Source organism: Nerophis ophidion, linkage group LG03 (genome assembly GCF_033978795.1).
Source record: "Nerophis ophidion isolate RoL-2023_Sa linkage group LG03, RoL_Noph_v1.0, whole genome shotgun sequence".
In the NCBI taxonomy this organism is placed as follows: Eukaryota; Metazoa; Chordata; class Actinopteri; order Syngnathiformes; family Syngnathidae; genus Nerophis; species Nerophis ophidion.
The window spans coordinates 86,549,894-86,572,913 of record NC_084613.1 but is presented as its reverse complement, the minus strand read 5'-3'; the positions used below and the strand labels follow the sequence as shown (position 1 = coordinate 86,572,913).

Here is a 23,020-nt window from a genome sequence, read left to right as displayed (position 1 = left end):
TTTGAACCCTTCTGATTAAAAGTTGATGAAAGAGTTTTAATTATTATTGATGAAATATGATATGATATTCACCTCGGCAGAGTGTCTGTGTTTGCGGGCCAGCAGAGTCGTGTCCAAGTCGCTGCACTCGCTGAACGTGGCTCCTCTGGCCTCCATCTTATTGAAAGAGTTGTGATTACTGCTCCGGTTTTGATTTTATGACCCTTCAAAGAACCACTGCGCTGATGCTGCTGCGCTGCTGTTGTCTCAAGATGGCTACTACCACTGGACAAAAGTATTGGGACACTTAGAACTACCACTGGATAAAAGTATTGGTCCACTTATGGCTTCCACTGGACAGAAGTATTGGTCCACTTAGGACTAACAGTTGACAATGACTATGTGAAATGGAATTAAATCTTTTTTGTCCTCAAAATTCTACACACAATACCCTATAATAATAGTAGCTACTATCCATGCTTCTACCGCTTATCCGGGTCTGGGTCGCGGGGGCAGCAGCCAAAGGCGGGCCCGACCAACGCTGCTTGCAGCTTTAATTCCAATTACATTTACTAAATTCATTAAAATTGGTGCAAATTGTACCATAAGTGCCTGAAATAAAGGAGCTTTTTGAAAGTCTTGGTTAGTTGGCTCACTGCAGTCGGCCATATTGTATAACTGTCTGCATTACTTTTACAATAAATACATTTGATTGAAGTTTACTAATCGATTTTATGATTGTGCATGTCCAAATTGCGATTCCTCAAAAAAATGATTATTTCCCCCACCTCTGCTTCCAACAGTCACAAGACTACTCATTTTAGTGCAGTTGGTGTGCAGTCACTCTTTGGCTTGTAAAACTCTGACCTTAAAGCCATAAAAATAAAAACTCAAGATAAAGAATACAGAGTTGGCAACACAATATTCTAGTAAAAGTAAGTTGGAAGTTAACAGGTACACATTATGGTAGAGGTGAGAAAAATGGGGGATTCTAGAATGTATCGCAATTCTGAATCGAATATGTTAAATGAATAAATAGATGGTTCTAAAACGTGGCATTAATGCTAGTGGTTCTCAACCTTTTTTCAATGATGTACCCCCTGTGAACATTTTTTTTTATTTCAAGTACCCCCTAATCAGAGCAAAGCATTTTTGGATGAAAAAAAGAGATAAGTAAAATACAGCACTATGTCATCAGTTTCTGATTTATAAAATTGTATAAGAGTGCAAAATATTGCTCATTTGTAGTAGTCTTTTTTTAACTATTTGGAAAAAAAGATATAAAAATAACAAAAAACTTGTTGAAAAATAAACAAGTTTTTCAATTATAAATAAAGATTTCTACACTTAGAAGTAATCATCAACTTAAAGTGCCCTCTTTGGGGATTGTAATAAAGATCTATCTGGATTCATCAACTTAATTCTAAACATTTCTTCATTAAAAAATAAATCCTTAACATCAATATTTATGGAACATGTCCACAAAAAAATCTAGCTGTCAACACTAGGGGTGTAACGGTACACACAAATTTCGGTTCGGTACGTACCTCGGTTTAGAGGTCACTGTTTGGTTCATTTTCGGTACAGTAAGAAAACAACAAAATATAAATTTTTGGGTTATTTATTTACCAAATTTTTAAACAGTGGCATAACACACATATACACACAGGGTCCATTGCCAGGGTTAATGTGGTCAACATATATAAAATAAAAACTTAATAAGATAAGGCTCAGAATGATTTCTTAACAAAACCTTTTTTACATATAAAGTGCTTTTTTTGATTGATTGATTGATTGATTGATTGATTGAGACTTTTATTAGTAGATTGCGCAGTACATATTTCCGTACAATTAACTAAATCAACTCTTTTAAGTCGGGGTCCATGTTAATCAACATTAAACTGCATTCAGTGGTTGCTCAGAAGAAATAAAATGACAAATCTTTTCTTCTACATATAAAAAGTGCAACATTAAACAGTTTCAAGTCAACTCAGCCTCAGATTAACTTTTCTCCCTCCCCCCCAGCCTGGCTAATTTGGTAATAAGAGGATATATGGGTTTATTGTTCTTCCACCATAGAAGTGGGTCAAAATGTAGTTTTAATGCAATACAGTATGAATGGATAATTGCATTTGTGGCATTTGCTTTACCGCCAGACCCTAAAAATACGTTGTTTTTTACTCGTTAACAAATTTAAGTAATATAATATAGTGTAGTCCTCTGAAGAAATTACACAACATACAACGCTATTTTTAACTTTTATTACCAATCTTATGATAACAAACGGCACAATTGCAACAGGTATTACCTCCCGTGCAAACACTTTCCAACACTTCCTCATTTTCCGCCGACGACCTGGTGTTTTTGCAAGCATTGGAAAAACTGACATCAAATCTAAACCACAACATTAACATTAGCTGGTCGTTATAGTATGAATTGATACATATAGCCTATTATTTGCCCACTATTGACAAGTGATGTACCGAAAGCCGCGCACTGAAACATAATGTAAACAAAACGCACGCCATCGGGACTGTCGGGAGTGTTGTCAGCACATCTGCGATGTGGACAAAATTATATATATATATATATATTGCAGATATAACCACGGACGGCAAACTACAAAATGTGCAAATATTAAGAGGACAGTGCTGGGTTTTAAGAAGATAAAGTCCAACTCGAGCAAGTGTGACGTCATGCCCGCTGCAGCTCGCCTCTTTCGTCAGCGACATTGAGAGACAAAAGTAAAGAGTGTCTAAACACGAGTACATTATATAATAACCGCAGAAGAAAATGCTATATTTGTTGCTTGTGTTTTTTAATAAAAAAGGTGACTGTAAAGCCAACAAAGTACATTGTACGAAAAGCAGCAAAACGATACAAAAAGAATGTTAATACTAATCAATAACAATTTGTTTTAAATATGTACACAGTTTTTTTTTGGGCCTTTTTTAAAGGGGAACATTATCAGCAGACCTACGTAAGCGTCAATATATACCTTGATGGTGCAGAAAAAAGACCATCTATTTTTTTAACCGATTTCCGAACTCTAAATGGGTGAATTTTGGCGGATTAAACGCCTTTCTGTTTACCGCGCTGGAAGCGATGACGTCAGAATGTGACGTCGCCGAGGTAACACACCCGCCATTTTCATTTTCAACACATTACAAACACCGGGTCTCAGCTCTGTTATTTTCCGTTTTTTTGACTATTTTTTGGAACCTTGGAGACATCATGCCTCGACGGTGTGTTGTCGGAGGGTGTAACAACATTAACAGGGAGGGATTCAAGTTGCACCACTGGCCCGAAGATGCCAAAGTGTCTGCTGCCAGACCCCCATTGAATGTGCTGGAGTGTCTCCGCATTTTACCGGCGATGCTAAGACAGACATGGCACAGAGATGTATGGATAACCTGCAAATGCATTTAAACGATAGTCAACGAAATCACAAAGGTGAGTTTTGTTGATTTTGACTGCCAGCTAATCAATGCTAACATGCTACGCTAATCGATGCTAACATGCTATTTACCGGCGGTGCTAAAGCAGACACGGTACAGAGATGTATGGATAACCTGTAGATGCATTTGCAACTATATTACATTTCCTTCCACCCACATTGAATGTGAAACAAACACTTACCAATCGACGGATTTAAGTTGCTCCAGTGTCAAAAGATGCGAAAGTCCTGATCGTTTGGTCCACACATTTTACCGGCGATGCTAACGCAGCTATTCGGCCATGCTATGGCTATGAATTGCGTCAATAGCTATTCGCTATGAATTGATTAACGTGGACCCCGACTTAAACAAGTTGAAAAACTTATTGGGGTGTTACCATTTAGTGGTCAATTGTACGGAATATGTACTGTACTGTGCAATCTACTAATAAAAGTATCAATCAATCAATCAAAAAACGCTCAATAGCTTCAGTTTCTTCTTCAATACTTTCATACTCCAACCATCTGTTTCAATACATGCGTCATCTGTTGAATCGCTTAAGTCGCTGAAATCCGAGTTTGAATCCGAGCTAATGTCGCTATATCTTGCTGTGGTATTCCCATTGTTTGTTTACATTGGCAGCACTGTGTGACGTCACAGGGAAATGGCCAGTGTCTTGGCAGATAGCGAAAATAAGGCACTTTAAAGCTTTATTTAGGGATATTCCGAGACCGGTAAAATTCTGAAAAAAATTTCAAAAAATACAACAAGCCACTGGGAACTGATTTTTATTGTTTTTAACCCTTTTGAAATTGTGATAATGTTCCCCTTTAAAGAAAATCATATCATCACAGCAAATTATGCAAATTCTCTCGATGGTGTCATGGTGACCACACCCCCACCGCCACAGGTTTCTTGGCAGCTTAGGTGAAATCCTGTAAATAACCTTTTATTTGCACACCTTTACCAAAAAAAGACTTTGATCACCGTAACAGTGCACCTTTTCGGTGCCATTTTTGTTCAGCCCTTCTCAGTTTTTATAAGTTACCGCCAACCATCCATCCATCCATTTTCTACCGCTTATTCCCTTTTGGGGTCACGGGGGGCGCTGGCGCCTATCTCAGCTACAATCGGGCGGAAGGCGGGGTACACCCTGGACAAGTCGCCCCCTCATCGCAGGGCCAACACAGATAGACAGACAACATTCACACTCACATTCACACACTAGGGACCATTTAGTGTTGCCAATCAACCTATCCCCAGGTGCATGTCTTTGGAGGTGGGAGGAAGCCGGAGTACCCGGAGGGAACCCACGCATTCACGGGGAGAACATGCAAACTCCACACAGAAAGATCCCGAGCCCGGGATTGAACCCTGACTACTCAGGACCTTCGTATTGTGAGGCAGACGCACTAACCCCTCTGCCACCGTGAAGCCCACCGCCAACCATGAAATGATCCATTTTAATAGCTACGGCAGTAGCATATAGCAGTTAGCATTCCATGACCCACAATGCACTTCTGCCATGACCCTCCCCTGCCTAATTCTTATTGGTTGACGTGTTACTTAGTCTCTTCCACGGATGAGATAAATAATATTATTTAATATTTTACGGTAATGTGTTTAATAATTTCACACATCAGTCGCTCCCCCGGCCAAAAATGAAAAAAACTACGACTTATAATCCTAAAAATGCGGTACTCGCGAACAGCGGGCTATGAAATGTGCAAATATTAAAAGGACATTGATGGCTTTTAAGGAGAGAAAGACCCACAGCAGCTTGAAGAAAGTGACTATTTTTCCATGAACTGAATTAGTACGGTTTCTCAAATAGTTTTTTTTTTTATAATTGCACACCTAGGTGTGAAGCCCCAGTGTCAACACAGCAGGCCTCTGCAGCTCCTTACAAGTCAACAGCCTAGCCTAAACCGGCCGATACTGGTCCAGATGAAGGTTACTGTTCTTCTCGACTTTAATTAAAAAGACCTCGACTTGGTCATTTGATAAGTTGCTCGTCTGAAGAAAAAATGCAGGCACATGTGGTTCAAAGCTTCCGGAAAAAATTAGCGGCTTATAGTCCGTAATTTACGGTAGCGTCGGCGCACCTCGACCGAGTCTGTTTTGGCTTGGATCACTCGGGACAAACGTGGCACATATTACCTGCACCACAGGTGTTCTGTTTTCGCCAGGGTCTGCTTGTTAGCAACATAACTCAAACAGTTATTAGGATTTAGAAAAAAGCAATTCCTACCATCTATTTGACTTGACTTTATTAATTCATGCTTGCAGTGGAGCCAAAGCCCCACTGAAAAAACTGCTGAACTTTACAATAAATATCAAACCAACAAAAATAAAAAATGAAAAGAACAGACAGTATTTTATACACAAAACAAAACTATTAGCATTCTGATATATGACTGTATTACTTATTTAATTAGATAGTGTCATCATACAGCTTATTTGCAGTCTGCAGGGTAGAGTTTATAAGTCTTTGTCTTAGCTTTGGGCTCGGGTTCAGCCAGCTTATGTTGGTTCCTCAATGTCCGAAAAGGAACACACTTCACCTCCTGCTTCCTCTTCCTCTTCCTCTCCACCTTATGGGGCTTCCAGCCCCCACATTGCGGTCTGGCAGAGGCTTCTGAGAGATGCAGTTTATTTTCAGACCCGCAAAAATGCCAGAAAAAAGCTACACTCGCCAAGTTTTCGTTTGATACCGTCACGCTTCACGGCATAATTGATAAGATTTTGAAACCGCAATACCGCGCTATCTACAATACTGTTAAATCCCCCTCACCCACACACACACACACACACACACCGCCACAGGTATATTGGCAATCTGGGGGGAAAGCCTGAACACTGTGTTGTACATGTATGTTACTGTGTACGTTGTTTGCATGATAATAATAATAAAAAAAATAATCATCTTGTTTTCCTTGCCCTTATGTGGGCCTACCGAGGATGTTGTAGTGGTTTGTGCAGCCCTTTGAGACACTAGTGATTTAGGGCTATATAAGTAAACATTGATTGATTGATTGATTGTTCCTAAATTGTTCATTTAGAAGCACCTGTGCTCCTAGGGAAAAAGTTCAGGATACAGCTCTGTTTTTTCTTAATGTCATGAAAACCCAAACCATTAAAAATGTACGTTTGCATGACCCTTTTCTTCAAAAGTGGTGCAAACAAGTAGATTTCTCTTTTTCCATCTTCGGTTTTGTTCGGACATCATTAAGACAATACTTTTTCGTAATCTGGACCTTTTAACCTTGTCATTTACAAGAACAAAGTTAACTCAGTCTTATGCCTGGAAGGAAGCTTTTTTTTTACTTCTGCAAAAATGCTGATGTGTCATAAAAACTTCATAAAGTTTCACCTGCCAGTCTTCAGTCTTGTGACTGCAGTCCACACCTGCTTCTTCTTGTCATGTATTGTTATCTTGACAAATCCTCCAGGGAACAATACGTTCTCTTCTGTTTACATCATCCTCTTGCTTTTCTACGTATTTGTCTCATTTCACAATCTTGCAACAAAACATGTTTGTTTTGTTTGTTGGCGGAGAATAACCTACAAACCCCGTTTCCATATGAGTTGGGAAATTGTGTTAGATGTAAATATAAACAGAATACAATGATTTGCAAATCCTTTTCAACCCATATTCAGTTGAATATGCTACAAAGACAACATATTTGATGTTCAAACTCATTAAATTTTTTTTTTTTCTTGCAAATGATAATTAACTTAGAATTTCATGGCTGCAACACGTACCAAAGTAGTTGGGAAAGGGCATGTTCACCACTGTGTTACATCACCTTTTCGTTTAACAACACTCAATAAACGTTTGGGAACTGAGGAAACTAATTGTTGAAACTTTGAAAGTGGAATTCTTTCCCATTTTTTTTTTAATGTAGAGCTTCAGTTGTTCAACAGTCCGGGGTCTCCGCTGTTGTATTTTACGCTTCATAATGCGCCACACATTTTCGATTGGGAGACAGGTCTGGACTGCAGGCGGGCCAGGAAAGTACCCGCACTCTTTTTTTTTTTTTTTTTTTTTTACAAATTCACGCTGTTGTAACACGTGCTGAATGTGGCTTGGCATTGTCATGCTGAAATAAGCAGGGGCGTCCATGAAAAAGATAGCGCTTAGATGGCAGCATATGTTGTTCCAAAACCTGTATGTACCTTTCAGTATTAATGGTGCCTACACAGATCTTTGCGTCGATAACAGTCTGGATGGTTCGCTTCTCCTTTGGTCTGGATTACACAATGTCGAATATTTCCCAAAACAATTTTAAATGTGGACTCCTCAGACCACAGAACACTTTTCCACTTTGCATCAGTCCATCTTAGATGATCTCAGGCCTAGAGAAGCCGGTGCCGTTTCTGGATGTTGTTGATAAATGGCTTTTGCTTTGCATGGTAGAGCTTTAACTTGCACTTACAGATGTAGCAACAAACTGTATTTAGTGACAGAGGTTTTCTGAAGTGTTCCTGAGCCCATGTGGTGATATCCTTTAGAGATTGATGTCGGTTTTTGATACAGTACCGTCTGAGGGATCGAAGGTCACGGTCATTCAATGTTGGTTTCCGGCCATGCCGCTTACGTGGAGTGATTTCTCCAGATTCTCTTAACCTTTTGATGTTATTATGGACCGTAGATGTTGAAATCCCTAAATTTCTTGCAATTGCACTTTGAGAAATGTTGTTCTTAAACTGTTTGACTATTTGCTCACGCAGTTGTGGACAAAGGGGTGTACCTCGCCCCATCTTTTCTTGTGAAAGACTGAGCATTTTTTGGGAAGCTGTTTTTATACCCAATCATGGCACCCACCTGTTCCCAATTAGCCTGCACACTTGTGGGATGTTCCAAATAAGTGTTTGATGAGCATTCCTCAACTTTATCAGTATTTATTGACACCTTTCCCAACTTCTTTGTGATGTGTTGCTGACATCAAATTCTAAAGTTAATGATTATTTGCAAAAAAATAAATAAAGTTTATCAGTTTGAACATCAAATATGTTGTCTTTGTAGCATATTCAACTGAATATGGCTTGAAAAGGATTTGCAAATCATTGTATTCTGTTTATATTTACATCTAACACAATTTCCCAACTCATATGGAAACTGGGTTTGTTCCTCTGGTATGTCCTAACTTTTTGACTCGAGGGCCGTATTGGACAAGAGCGAGAGAGAAAGAGAGAGAGAGAAAATGTGTATGTTTGTATATACAGTATATTGCCATCACCTCAGACTGATGGCAATGCAATATGAAGTATAAAGGATAAAACATTTAATATTAAGAGTATGTGAAAGTTTATATCTTACCTTGGTTACTTCAATGACCACTTCCTTTAAAGTTTTGTAATAATTCAGAAATATCAAATAGCCAAAATGCGCCAAAAATGGGGAAGTTCTGAGAAAGTGTCTTGCATATATTACCCATCATGCACTCTAATGGAGTCATTTCAAATTATATATGCATGTTTATAATGTCCACAAAGTTCACTGAGAAGGATGTGTGTTATGTACGACCCTGACCAGTGGTGGGTAGAGTAGATAGAAATTGTACTCAAGTAAGAGTACTGTTACTTTAGAGATTTATTACTCAAGTAAAAGTAAGGAGTAGTCACTCAAATATTTACTTGAGTAAAAGTAAAAAGTATGTTGTGAAAAAACTACTCAAGTACTGAGTAACTGATGAGTAACCTGTTTGTTTAATGATTACGGCAACAAATAATGCACAAAAACATAAAAATAGCAATGAGCAAATTCAGAGCCAGGAATATCTCTTAAGCAACTAAAACATTATTATATATTAAATAATAATACATAAAAAAAAAAAAAAATTAAGGCAAATTGAGCCACAATAACTCAACAGCACCATAGGCTCAGTAGGCATCTATTGATTGATTGATTGAAACTTTTATTAGTAGATTGCAGTACAGTACATATTCTGTACAATTGACCACTAAATGGTAACACCCCAATAAGTTTTTCAACGTTAATCAATTACTTAATAAATGACCAAGTCGAGGTGATTTACCTCATATATACATACACACACATATATATATATATACATATATATATGTACATACATTTATATATACAGTATATAATTTATATTTATTTATTTTGCCGTTTTTGTTGACATGTTAAAGGTGTTTTAATGAATATACATGCATGTTTAACATATAGATTCCTATCTTTCATGAAGACAAGAATATAAGTTGGTGTATTACCTGATTCTGATGACTTGCATTGATTGGAATCAGATAGTATAGTGCTGATAACGTCCCGGTTTTCAAATGGAGGAGAAAAAAAGTTCCTCCTTCCTGTCTAATACATCATGAAAGTGGTTGGTTTTTGGCATCTTATTTGTCCAGCTTCCATTTTCGTTTTTATACACTTTACAAGAAATACATTGGCGGCAAACTCCGTAGCTTGCTAGCTTGTTTGCGCTGGCTTTCGGAGACTCTTATTTTGTTAGCGCAGGCGTGATGGAGCGGCGCTTTTATTGTGAAGACAGGAACTGTGCGATCAGTCTTTAGGCTTTTGATGGGAAGTACGGTTGAAATAAAACGTGTCTTCCTTTACACTTTTGATTGATGGATTGAAACTTATATTAGTAGATTACACAGTACAGTACATATTCCGTACAATTGACCACTAAATGGTAACACCCTAATAAGTTTTTCAACATGTCGGGTTCTACGTGTGACAGTCATGTGACCGCCTGGCTCTGTTTGATTGGTCCAACGTCACCAGTGACTGCATGTGATTGGTGAAACGCAGGCATGCGTAGTTCCTACTTTGAATGTGTGTCTGACAAAAACAAAACAAACAAAGCGTGCATTAACAGATCCATAAAAAAAAAGTAGCGAGTAGCGACCTGATTGCAGATAAATGGAGCGCAGTAAAAGTAGCGTTTCTTCTCTATAAATATACTCAAGTAAAAGTATGTTGCATAAAAACTACTCTTAGAAGTACAATTTATCCCAAAAGTTACTCAAGTAGATGTAACGGAGTAAATGTAGCGCGTTACTACCCACCTCTGACCGTGACTTGACTTTCTTTGTTGGTTATAAGTTAATTTACACCATGAGTGCGGTAAGTTGTTTGGATTGAGTCATATGTAATAATGCTGAAAACAAACTTGTGATTCCATCGACGTCCACATGAGGTCTGCTAAAACTTCCCAATTCAAACCAGTTTGCAGAGGAATCAATTGAGGATAAAGTACAGACCTCACAATCTTCTTGTTAAAATTGTGAGGTCTCACGGGCCGCCCCAAACACATTGGAGGGTAGTTTGTACACTCCTGACCTACCTAATTCCACATTACAAAAAAAAAAAAAAAAAATCGTGCTGTTGTTTTTCAGGCCGCAGAATATCGAGCTCGGTGCCACGGGAGGAGCGTCCAAACAGGACATCAACATGGACAACATGACAGTGGAGCAGATCGCCGCCAGGGCCAACCAAGTGACCGATGAGGTACGCTGAGTCCACCCAATAGACTTTACATTATTCCTTTTTTCTTTTTCATATAATAGCTTTTTAAATAATTCTACACTTACTAATATATTCATGTTCCTTATTAATATTTACAACATCCTGCGAGGCTGGGTTGTGTCTCTTTGGTCAACGCTGACATTCATTCATTGAACTCCTTGTGTTTAAAAGATGCTTCTTCTTAAGAGGTTTGTTCTTACAAGTGAAGGACACTTGGAAACATGCCTTTATCACTAGTCTGTCTAATTCAAATACTCTACCTTAACTAGGGCTGGGCGATATATCACGGGTTTGTCTCTGTGCGATATAGAAAATTAATATATCGTAATATTCAAGTAGACGTTCTCACGCAGTTGATTTAGATGCGGGCTTTACACTACAGACTCTCCTCGCTCTTTCTCAGAGACAAGCAGGCGCACCTTCTTACATACGTCACATACGTATATGCCCTCGCCCAGCAGAGAGGTAGCGGCGTGGCTAACATTAGCTGTGATGCTAGCGGGTTGTTGCGAGAGACGTAAGGTGCGAATCTCGTAACAAATGAAGGAAGAATTAATTCCCAACAAAAACAGCAGGGGGTCCATCGTCTGGCGGTGGTTCGGCTTCAAGTGGAATATGTCGAATAGACAACTTTGATTTGTCAAGTGTGGGGCACAAGCGTTGCTACCAAAAGTAGCATTACTGCTAATATGTAGCATCATTTGAAAAGTCACCTGCTAATAACTTTAAAGGGGAACATTATCAGCAGACCTATGTAAGCGTCAATATATACCTTGATGGTGCAGAAAAAAGGCCATCTATTTTTTTAACTGATTTCCGAACTCTAAATGGGTGAATTTTGGCGAATTAAACGCCTTTCTGTTTACCGCGCTGGAAGCGATGACGTCAGAATGTGACGTCGCCGAGGTAACACAACCGCCATTTTCATTTTCAACACATTACAAACACCGGGTCTCAGCTCTGTTATTTTCCGTTTTTTGGACTATTTTTTGGAACCTTGGAGACATCATGCCTCGACGGTGTGTTTTCGGAGGGTGTAACAACACTAACAGGGAGGGATTCAAGTTGCACCACTGGCCCGAAGATGCCAAAGTGTCTGCCGCCAGACCCCCACTGAATGTGCCAGAGTGTCTCCACATTTGACCGGCGATGCTAAGGCAGACATGGCACAGAGATGTATGGATAACCTGCAAATGCATTTGCTACGATAGTCAACGAAATCACAAAGGTGAGTTTTGTTGATTTTGACTGCCAGCTAATCGATGCTAACATGCTATGCTAATCGATGCTAACATGCTATTTACCGGCGGTGCTAAAGCAGACATGGAACAGAGATGTATGGATAACCTGCAGATGCATTTGCAACTATATTACGTTTCCTCCCACCCACATTTAATGCGAAACAAACACTTACCAATCGACGAATTTAAGTTGCTCCAGTGTCACGAGATGCGAAAGTCCTGATGGTTTGGTCCGCACATTTTACCGGTGATGCTAACGCAGCTATTCGGCCATGCTATGGCTATGAATAGCGTCAATAGCTATTCGCTCAATAGCTTCAGTTTCTTCTTCAATATTTTCATACTCCAACCATCTGTTTCATGCGTAATCTGTTGAATCGCTTAAGTCGCTGAAATCCGAGTTTGAATCCGAGCTAATGTCGCTATATCTTGCTGTGGTATTCCCATTGTTTGTTTACATTGGCAGCACTGTGTGACGTCACAGGGAAATGGCCAGTGTCTTGGCAGAGAGCCGAAAATAAGGCACTTTAAAGCTCTATTTAGGGATATTCCGAGACCGGTAAAATTTTGAAAAAAACTTCAAAAAATACAAGAAGCCACTGGGAACTGATTTTTATTGTTTTTAACCCTTTTGAAATTGTGATAATGTTCCCCTTTAATAAATACAGTTTTGGTCAATTGACTTAGTTGTGATTTCCCTCTCTGCATGAAAGTTAAAAAGTAGCATATATTAATGCAGTATGAAGAAGAATGTTTTAATGTAGACACATAGAATCATCATACTGCTGTGATTATATGTATCAAGTGTTCATTTAAGGCTAAGGCAAAATACCGAGAAATATATCGTACATCGCGTTATGGCCTGAAAATATCGCGGTATTAAAAAAAGGCAATATCGCCCAGCTCTAACCTAAACATAAGTTTGCCAATGCCGTCGCTAGTCTTATAAGTTTGCAAGTACTGCCCCAAAAACTAAACTCATCATTTGAGCTTATTGTGAACAAATAAAGAAACTCTCGTACTAAATTTGAGAAAAAACATTTAATTTGTAAACTAAATGTATCCCGTTTGAAAATAAGTACCGTATTTTTCTGACTATAAGTCACAGTTTTTTTAATATTTTGCTCAGGGTTGTGACTTATGTGTGAAATTATTAACACATTACCGTAAAATATCAAATAATATTATTTAGCTCATTCACGTAAGAGACTAGACGTATAAGATTTCATGGGATTTAGCGATTGTTTGGTAAAGGTATAGCATGTTCTACATCCATCCATCCATCTTCTTCCGCTTATCCGAGGTCGGGTCGCGGGGGCAGCAGCCTAAGCAGGAAAACCCAGACTTCCCTCTCCCCAGTCACTTCGTCCAGCTCTTCCCGGGGGATCCCGAGGCGTTCCCAGGCCAGCCGGGAGACATAGTCTTCCCAACGTGTCCTGGGTCTTCCCCGTGGCCTCCTACCGGTTGGACGTGCCCTAAACACCTCCCTAGGGAGGCGTTCGGGTGGCATCCTGACCAGATGCCCGAACCACCTCATCTGGCTCCTCTCCATGTGGAGGAGCAGCGGCTTTACTTTGAGTTCCTCCCGGATGGCAGAGCTTCTCACCCTATCTCTAAGGGAGGAAACTCATTTGGGCCGCTTGTACCTGTGATCTTATCCTTTCGGTCATGACCCAAAGCTCATGACCATAGGTGAGGATGGGAACGTAGATCGACCGGTAAATTGAGAGCTTTGCCTTCCGGCTCAGCTCCTTTTTCACCACAACGGATCGATACAACGTCCGCATTACTGAAGACGCCGCACCGATCCGCCTGTCGATCTCACGATCCACTCTTCCCTCACTCGTGAACAAGACTCCTAGGTACTTGAACTCCTCCACTTGGGGCAGGGTCTCCTCCCCAACCCGGAGATGGCACTCCACCCTTTTCCGGGCGAGAACCATGGACTCTGACTTGGAGGTGCTGATTCTCATTCCGGTTCTCATTTTATGTTTTATATGTTATAGTTATTTGAATGACTCTTACCATAATATGTTAGGTTAACATAGCAGTTGCTTATTTATGCCTCATATAACCTACACTTATTCAGCCTGTTGTTCACTATTCTTTATTTTTAAATTGCCTTTCAAATGTCTATTATTGGCGTTGGGTTTTATCAAATAAATTTCCCCCAAAATGCGACTTATACTCCAGTGCGACTTATATGTTTTTTCCCTTATTTGTTATGCATTTTCGGCAGGTGCGATTTATACTCTGAAAAATACAATGTAACGCAAAGCTGAAACTGTTTTGTTTTTGAACATACATAATGTCTGTTTTTATAATTTTTTTCTTACAAAATAAAACTACCATATTTTTCGGACTATAAGTCGCAGTTTTTTTTCATAGTTTGGCCGGGGGTGCGACTTATACTCAGGAGCGACTTATATGTGAAATTATTAACACATTACCGTAAAATATGCAATAATATTATTTATCTCATTCACGTAAGAGACTAGACGTATAAGATTTCATGGGATTTATGGATTATGAGTGAGAGATAGTTTGGTAAAGGTATAGCATGTTCTATATGTTCTAGTTATTTGAATGACTCTTACCATAATATGTTAGGTTAACATAGCAGTTGGTTATTTATGCCTCATATAACCTACACTTATTCAGCCTGTTGTTCACTAGTCTTCATTTATCTTAAATTGCCTTTCAAATATCTATTCTCGGTGTTGGGTTTTATCAAATAAATTTCCCCCAAAAATGCGACTTATACTCCAGTGCGACTTATATATGTTTTTTTCTTCTTTATTATGCATTTTCGGCAGGTGCGATTTATACTCCGGATTGATTTATATTCCGAAAAATACGGTACTTTATTTTCTCACTTCCACACTAAAAAAATAAAGTATGTAGCATTCCTGCTCATATCATATCAGATCAATATCGCTATCGGCCAATATCCCAGGGCTTCAATATCGGTTTTAAAAGTGAAAAGGTTGTACTGAAGCACTCCAAGTTGTCACCCCTTTAGAAGCAAGCTAACATTGGATTGTTGAACATTGGTTAAATGTTGCCTGCGAAACAACACAAGGTAATACATTTGTGTGGTCAGATAGTTGATATCAATGAATGACTTTTAAATATTTTCTACTCTTTTAAGTCTCTTAGCTCCACACTGTCACTTCTCTTTTCCTCTTTGTGTGTGTGATATAATCTGCAAATGTTTATTTTTCTCTTCCTTGCTTCTTTCTGCCACACCTGCCAAGGAGGGCCTCACTTTGGGTAAACTCACAATTATTTCATAAATACATACAGTATTTTTTAGCTGCCAAATAGCTTACTTCAGGCTAGAAATGACACAAGAATTTGACAAAAAAAGACTAAGATGTTAGATTGTTTTTTCTACACATTTTACCGTTATTTTGATATTTTATCAATATTATTTATATTCTGTTCTGTATCTGATTTTATTAGGACAATTATAATTTTTTAATACATTTGGACATTGATTTTTCTGTCAAATTAAGACTGAGGCAAGCTGCATTGTATTTGTTTGTTTATTTTCTCACAGGCTTCATAACACTTGTCATTTCCTGTGAGAATATTAGATGAAGAAATGTTCATATTGAAACAACTCAATCCAAAATGCTACTAAAACTCAAACTGGGTATTTAAGGAAGTGTTTTTGCCTTCCTGTGTGTGCACAATTCTTTTGCAACGATTATTGTGTGTGTTTGTGTGTCATCCAAAATCCTAATCAGCTAAAAGTCTTACCAATAAATGTTCACTTTTCTATTAATTGTTTGCACACTCTAGCAACCATATTAGGGACATAATATAAAATCTGACTTAAAAAAAATCATATTTGATTTTACATTTTTCCTTCATAATAAATACTTTTGTTCTCAATTATAAAAAAATTTTTTTACTTGTAAGGTATTACATTTATTGTCGTATAATTTCATTTTTTAAGAAAAACGTCTTCCCATGGTAACTCTTTTTCAAAGACTTTCAGAATGACAGCCAAATATTCATAAAAAAAAATGACTATACTGATTACATCAAGTTTGCCTCATTATATATATATTTTTTAATCCTTATAATTATTACCTTTTACTAAGAATAGAATATACTGAATTTTTTCGGGTAAAACTATTTTTTGTCAAAATTGTGTTTGTTTCTCTTGATATTACATATGTTATTGTGTTTTTAAAAATCTGATCCTAGTGCGACTTTTAGTATTAAGATTAATTCATTCTTGTAAGATTATGATATAAATATTGTTTATTTTGGAAAAATATATATAATTTATTTAACAATATAATAAATGTACGTTTTTTTGTGTAAGAATTTCGACAAAATTGTACAATAGTTTATTAGTTATACTTATTTGTTGAATTTATATATTTTTTTCGACTCGTAATCTTGTAAGATTACGAGTTATTTTCTCAAAATTGGGATCGGGAAAAGCGTTGTTAGCTACATAATTAATATTTTGTGAAAAAGGCCCAAAGTTCAGAGGAAAGTAGCAATTCTAATATTTTGTATATTTATATTTTAAAGCTGATATCAGCTGCACAAAGTTTGAACAAAACATTTTTTTTCTTTGCATTTAAAATTACTATTCTGATTCCAAATGTTTTTATTGTACTTAAAAATAACACCAACTTTTCCGAACAATTACTTCCTTTTAAAAAGACTAGAAAATACTGAAAACTGAGAAATTATAGAAAAAACTTTGACATTTGGTATTTTTTCTTGGCATTACGTCTATTGTTTATTTTTTGAAAATTTTTTTGTAAGATTATGATTTTTTTTCTTCTTTTTAGTAAAATGCAAAGTATTTATAGTACAATATAATAAATGTAAATATTTTTGTATTTAAAAAAAACATTAAATACATTCTTAGTTAATATTCCTTTCAACTCTTAAGGTAAAAACGTTAGAACGTTCTACTTTAATTCTTGTAAGATTACAAGATATTTTCTCAAAATTATGATTGTAAAAAGTGTTGTTTGCAACATAAATAAAATTTTGTGAAAAAGGCCAAAAGTTCAGAGGAAAGTAGCAATACTATTATTTTGTATATTTATATTTTAAAGCTGATATCAGCTGCACAAAGTTTGAACAAAACATTTTTTTTCTTTGCATTTAAAATTACTATTCTGATTCCAAATGTTTTTATTGTACTTAAAAATAACACCAACTTTTCCGAACAATTACTTCCTTTTAAAAAGACTAGAAAATACTGAAAACTGAGAAATTATAGAAAAAACTTGGCATTACGTCTATTGTTTATCTTTTGAATATTTTTTGTAAGATTATGACTTTTTTTTTCTTTTTAGTGAAATGCAACGTAATTTATAGTACAATATAATAAATGTAAGTATTTTTGTATTTAAAAAAACATTTAATACATTTTTAATTAATATTCCTTTCAACTCTTAAGGTAAAAACGTTAGAACGTTCTACTTTTATTCTTGTAAGATTACAGGATATTTTCTCAATATTATGATTGTAAAAAGTGTTGTTTTCACCATAATTAACATTTTGTGAAAAAGGCCAAAAGTTCAGAGAAAAGTAGCAATACTAATATTTTGTATATTTATATTTTAAAGCTGATATCATCTGCACAAAGTTTGAACAAAACATTTTTTTTCTTTGCATTTAAAATTACTATTCTGATTCCAAATGTTTTTATTGTACTTAAAAATAACACCAACTTTTCCGAACAATTACTTCCTTTTAAAAAGACTAGAAAATACTGAAAACTGAGAAATTGTAGAAAAAACTTTGACATTTGGTATTTTTTCTTGGCATTATGTCTATTGTTTATTTTTTGAATATTTTTTGCAAGATTATGACTTTTTTTTTCTTTTTAGTAAAATGCAAAGTAATTTATAATACAATATAATAAATGTAAGTATTTTTGTATTTAAAAAAACATTAAATACATTCTTAGTTAATATTCCTTTCAACTCTTAAGGTAAAAACGTTAGAACGTTCTACTTTTATTCTTGTAAGATTACAAGATATTTTCTCAAAATTATGATTGTAAAAAGTGTTGTTTTCACCATAATTCATATTTTATGAAAAAGGCCCAAAGTTCAGAGGAAAGTAGCAATACTATTATTTTGTATATTTATATTTTAAAGCTGATATCAGCTGCACAAAGTTTGAACAAATCATTTTTTTTCTTTGCATTTAAAATTACTATTCTGATTCCAAATGTTTTTATTGTACTTAAAAAAAGCAACAACTTGTCCGAACAATTACTTCCTTTTAAAAAGACTAGAAAATACTGAAAACTGAGAAATTATGGAAAAAACTTGGCATTACGTCTATTGTTTATCTTTTGAATATTTTTTGTAAGATTATGACTTTTTTTTTCTTTTTAGTGAAATGCAACGTAATTTATAGTACAATATAATAAATGTAAGTATTTTTGTATTTAAAAAAACATTTAATACATTTTTAATTAATATTCCTTTCAACTCTTAAGGTAAAAACGTTAGAACGTTCTACTTTTATTCTTGTAAGATTACAAGATATTTTCTCAAAATTATGATTGTAAAAAGTGTTGTTTGCACCGTAATTAATATTTTGTGAAAAAGGTTCAAAGTTCAGAGGAAAGTAGCAACACTATTATTTTGTATATTTATATTTTAAAGCTGATATCAGCTGCACAAAGTTTGAACAAATCATTTTTTTTCTTTGCATTTAAAATTACTATTCTGATTCCAAATGTTTTTATTGTACTTAAAAAAAGCAACAACTTGTCCGAACAATTACTTCCTTTTAAAAAGACTAGAAAATACTGAAAACTGAGAAATTATAGAAAAAACTTGGCATTACGTCTATTGTTTATCTTTTGAATATTTTTTGTGAGATTATGACTTTTTTTTTCTTTTTAGTAAAATGCAAAGTAATTTATAGTACAATATAATAAATGTAAGTATTTTTGTATTTAAAAAAACATTAAATACATTTTTAGTTAATATTCCTTTCAACTCTTAAGGTAAAAACGTTAGAACGTTCTACTTTTATTCTTGTAAAATTACAAGATATTTTCTCAAAATTATGATTGTAAAAAGTGTTGTTTTCACCATAATTCATATTTTATGAAAAAGGCCCAAAGTTCAGAGGAAAGTAGCAATACTAATATTTTGTATATTTATATTTTAAAGCTGATATCAGCGGCACAAAGTTTGAACAAAACATTTTTTTTCTTTGCATTTAAAATTACTATTCTGATTCCAAATGTTTTTATTGTACTTAAAAATAACACCAACTTTTCCGAACAATTACTTCCGGTTTAGATCGGTTGGTAGAGTGGCCGTGCCAGCAACTTGAGGGTTGCAGGTTCAATTCCCGCTTCTGCCAACCTATTCACCGCCGTTGTGTCCTTGGGCAAGACACTTTACCCACCTGCTCCCAGTGCCACCCACACTGCTTTAAATGTAACTTAGATATTGGGTTTCACTATGTAAAGCGCTTTGAGTCACTTGAGAAAAAGCGCTATATAAATATAATTCACTTCAATTCACTTCACTTTTAAAAAGACTAGAAAATACTGAAAACTGAGAAATTATAGAAAAAACTTTGACATTTGGTATTTTTTCTTGCCATTATGTCTATTGTTTATCTTTTGAATATTTTTTGCAAGATTATGACTTTTTTTTTCTTTTTAGTAAAATGCAAAGTAATTTATAGTACAATATAATAAATGTAAGTATTTTTGTATTTAAAAAAACATTAAATACATTTTTAGTTAATATTCCTTTCAACTCTTAAGGTAAAAACGTTAGAACGTTCTACTTTTATTCTTGTAAGATTACAAGATATTTTCTCAATATTATGATTGTAAAAAGTGTTGTTTTCACCATAATTAATATTTTGTGAAAAAGGTTCAAAGTTCAGAGGAAAGTAGCAATACTATTATTTTGTATATTTATATTTTAAAGCTGATATCAGCTGCACAAAGTTTGAACAAAACATTTTTTTTCTTTGCATTTAAAATTACTATTCTGATTCCAAATGTTTTTATTGTACTTAAAAAAAGCAACAACTTGTCCGAACAATTACTTCCTTTTAAAAAGACTAGAAAATACTGAAAACTGAGAAATTATGGAAAAAACTTGGCATTACGTCTATTGTTTATCTTTTGAATATTTTTTGTAAGATTATGATTTTTTTTTTTCTTTTTAGTAAAATGCAAAGTAATTTATAGTACAATATAATAAATGTAAGTATTTTTGTATTTAAAAAAACAAATAAATTTTTAGTTAATATTCCTTTCAACTCTTAAGGTAAAAACGTTACAACGTTCTACTTTAATTCTTGTAAGATTAAAATATATTTTCTCAAAATTATGATTGTAAAAAGTGTTGTTTGCAACATAATTAACATTTTGTGAAAAAGGCCAAAAGTTCAGAGGAAAGTAGCTGTACCTTTTATTTTTTTCAAGGTGCTGCACCTGCCAAGTGAATGTGTGATAATAGAAATAATAATGTTATAAATTTGTTGACTTATTGTGCTTGCTAGCAATTGCTTGCGTGAAATAGAAACAGGAGGGCGTAACTCACCTGGACAGACGACATTCCAGGTCGGGTCCTACAATGCGTCCACTCTGTTTTTGTCCCCATTTAGTGGGCGAGGGATGACTGTGCATCTTTGAAGAATTTCCTGCATGATTGTTTATGTTCCTCATTGAAAAAAATCACACTTGCACAAAAACATTGATTAGAACAGGGTAGGGAACCTGTGGCTCTTTTGATGACTACATATGGCTCTCAGATAATTATATTTATATAGCACTTTGCTCTAGTGACTCAAAGCGCTTTACAAAGTGACACCAAATATCTAAGTTACATTTAAACCAGTGTGGGTGGCACTGGGGGCAGGTGTGTAAAGTGTCTTGCCCAAGGACACGGCAGTGACTAGGATGGCGGAAGAGGGAATCGAACCTGGAACCCTAAGGTTGCTAGCACGGCCACTCTACCAACCGAGCTATGCCGAGTAACCGTGTAATACTCTTCCGTATCAGTAGGTGGCAGTCGGTAGCTAATTGCTTTGTAGATGTGGGAAACAGCGGGAGGCAGTGTGCAGGTAAAAAGGTGTCTAATGCTTACACCAGGGGTAGGGAACCTGTGGCTCTTTTGATGACTACATATGGCTCTCAGATAATTATATTTATATAGCGCTTTGCTCTAGTGACTCAAAGCGCTTTACAACGTGACACCAAATATATAAGTTACATTTAAACCAGTGTGGGTGGCACTGGGGGCAGGTGTGTAAAGTGTCTTGCCCAAGGACACAACGGCAGTGACTAGGATGGCGGAAGCGGGAATCGAACCTGGAACCCTAAGGTTGCTAGTACGGCCACTCTACCAACCGAGCTATGCCGAGTAACCGTGTAATACTCTTCCGTATCAGTAGGTGGCAGTCGGTAGCTAATTGCTTTGTAGATGTGGGAAACAGCGGGAGGCAGAGTGCAGGTAAAAAGGTGTCTAATGCTTACACCAGGGGTAGGGAACCTATGGCTCTAGAGCCAGATGACCGCATATTGCTCTCAGATAAATCTTAGCTGACATTGCTTAACACGATAAGTAATGAATAGTTCCGCTGGTAATCACAGTTTCAAAAATAACGTTCATATTATAAAGCATTCTAATGCATTTTAATCCAACCATCCGTTTTCTACCGCACCTGTTCAAGATGTCGCATTAATGGTAAGGAGTATTATATATTATAACCGCCTGTATCGGTTGGGGACATCTCTACGCTGCTGATCCGCTTGAGATGGTTTCCTGTGGACGGGACTCTCGCTGCTGTCTTGGAGCCACTATGGATTGAACTTTCACAGTATCATGTTAGACCCGCTCGACATCCATTGCTTTCGGTCCCCTAGAGGGGGGGGGTTGCCCACATCTGAGGTCCTCTCCAAGGTTTCTCATAGTCAGCATTGTCACTGGCGTCCCACTGGATGTGAATTCTCCCTGCCCACTGGGTGTGAGTTTTCCTTGCCCTTTTGTGGGTTCTTCCGAGGATGTTGTAGTCGTAATGATTTGTGCAGTCCTTTGAGACATTTGTGATTTGGGGCTATATAAATAAACATTGATTGATTGATTGATTGATTGATATGTATTATTTAACTTTTATAATAACAATGTTATTAAAAATAATAATAGACTTGTTATACTCTACAAATTTAGTTGTATTCAGTGTTGAAAAATGTTATATGGCTCTTAGGGACGGCGTGGCGCAGTGGGAGAGTGGCCGTGCGCAACCCGAGGGTCCCTGGTTCAATCCCCACCTAGTACCAACCTCGTCACGTCCGTTGTGTCCTGAGCAAGACACTTCACCCTTGCTCCTGATGGGTGCTGGTTGGCGCCTTGCATGGCAGCTCCCTCCATCAGTGTGTGAATGGGTAAATGTGGAAGTAGTGTCAAAGCGCTTTGAGTACCTTGAAGGTTGAAAAGCGCTATACAAGTACAACCCATTTATTTATTTATTAAATACTTTGTGAAATATTTGGCTTTCATGGCTCTCTCAGCCAAAAAGGTTCCCGACCCCTGGTTTAGAATATTTATTGATTTTTTTTTTATGAGTCCATTTTTTAAAACATGTTTTTAGGCCATCTCCATGCATCCAGAAGGAGTTCATCCCAACCTGTAACCTGTTTTGAAAAAGTTTCACCAAATAATACATTGTGAGAATGTGTTTGAATGGAGAATCATTCAAAATAGAATTGTCACCTCAGGAATCAGATGGAATATTCCTAAGAGTCCCATCCCTACTTCTTATCAATCAATCAATCAATCAATGTTTCTTTATATAGCCCCAAATCACAAATGTCTCAA

General features: G+C 36.3%; 1 protein-coding gene across 2 annotated transcripts in view; it reads left to right on the top strand.

The window, feature by feature from the left end:
* Window positions 1-23,020, top strand: part of LOC133550173 (synaptosomal-associated protein 23-like) — a 45,240-nt gene that overhangs the window by 15,026 nt on the left and 7,194 nt on the right. For both annotated transcript variants that reach the window (XM_061896280.1, XM_061896279.1), the window contains exon 2: window positions 10,797-10,908. In XM_061896280.1, coding sequence (XP_061752264.1) covers window positions 10,852-10,908 — 57 coding nt within the window. In that variant the 5' untranslated portion in view covers window positions 10,797-10,851. The remainder of the gene's footprint in view (window positions 1-10,796; window positions 10,909-23,020) is intronic.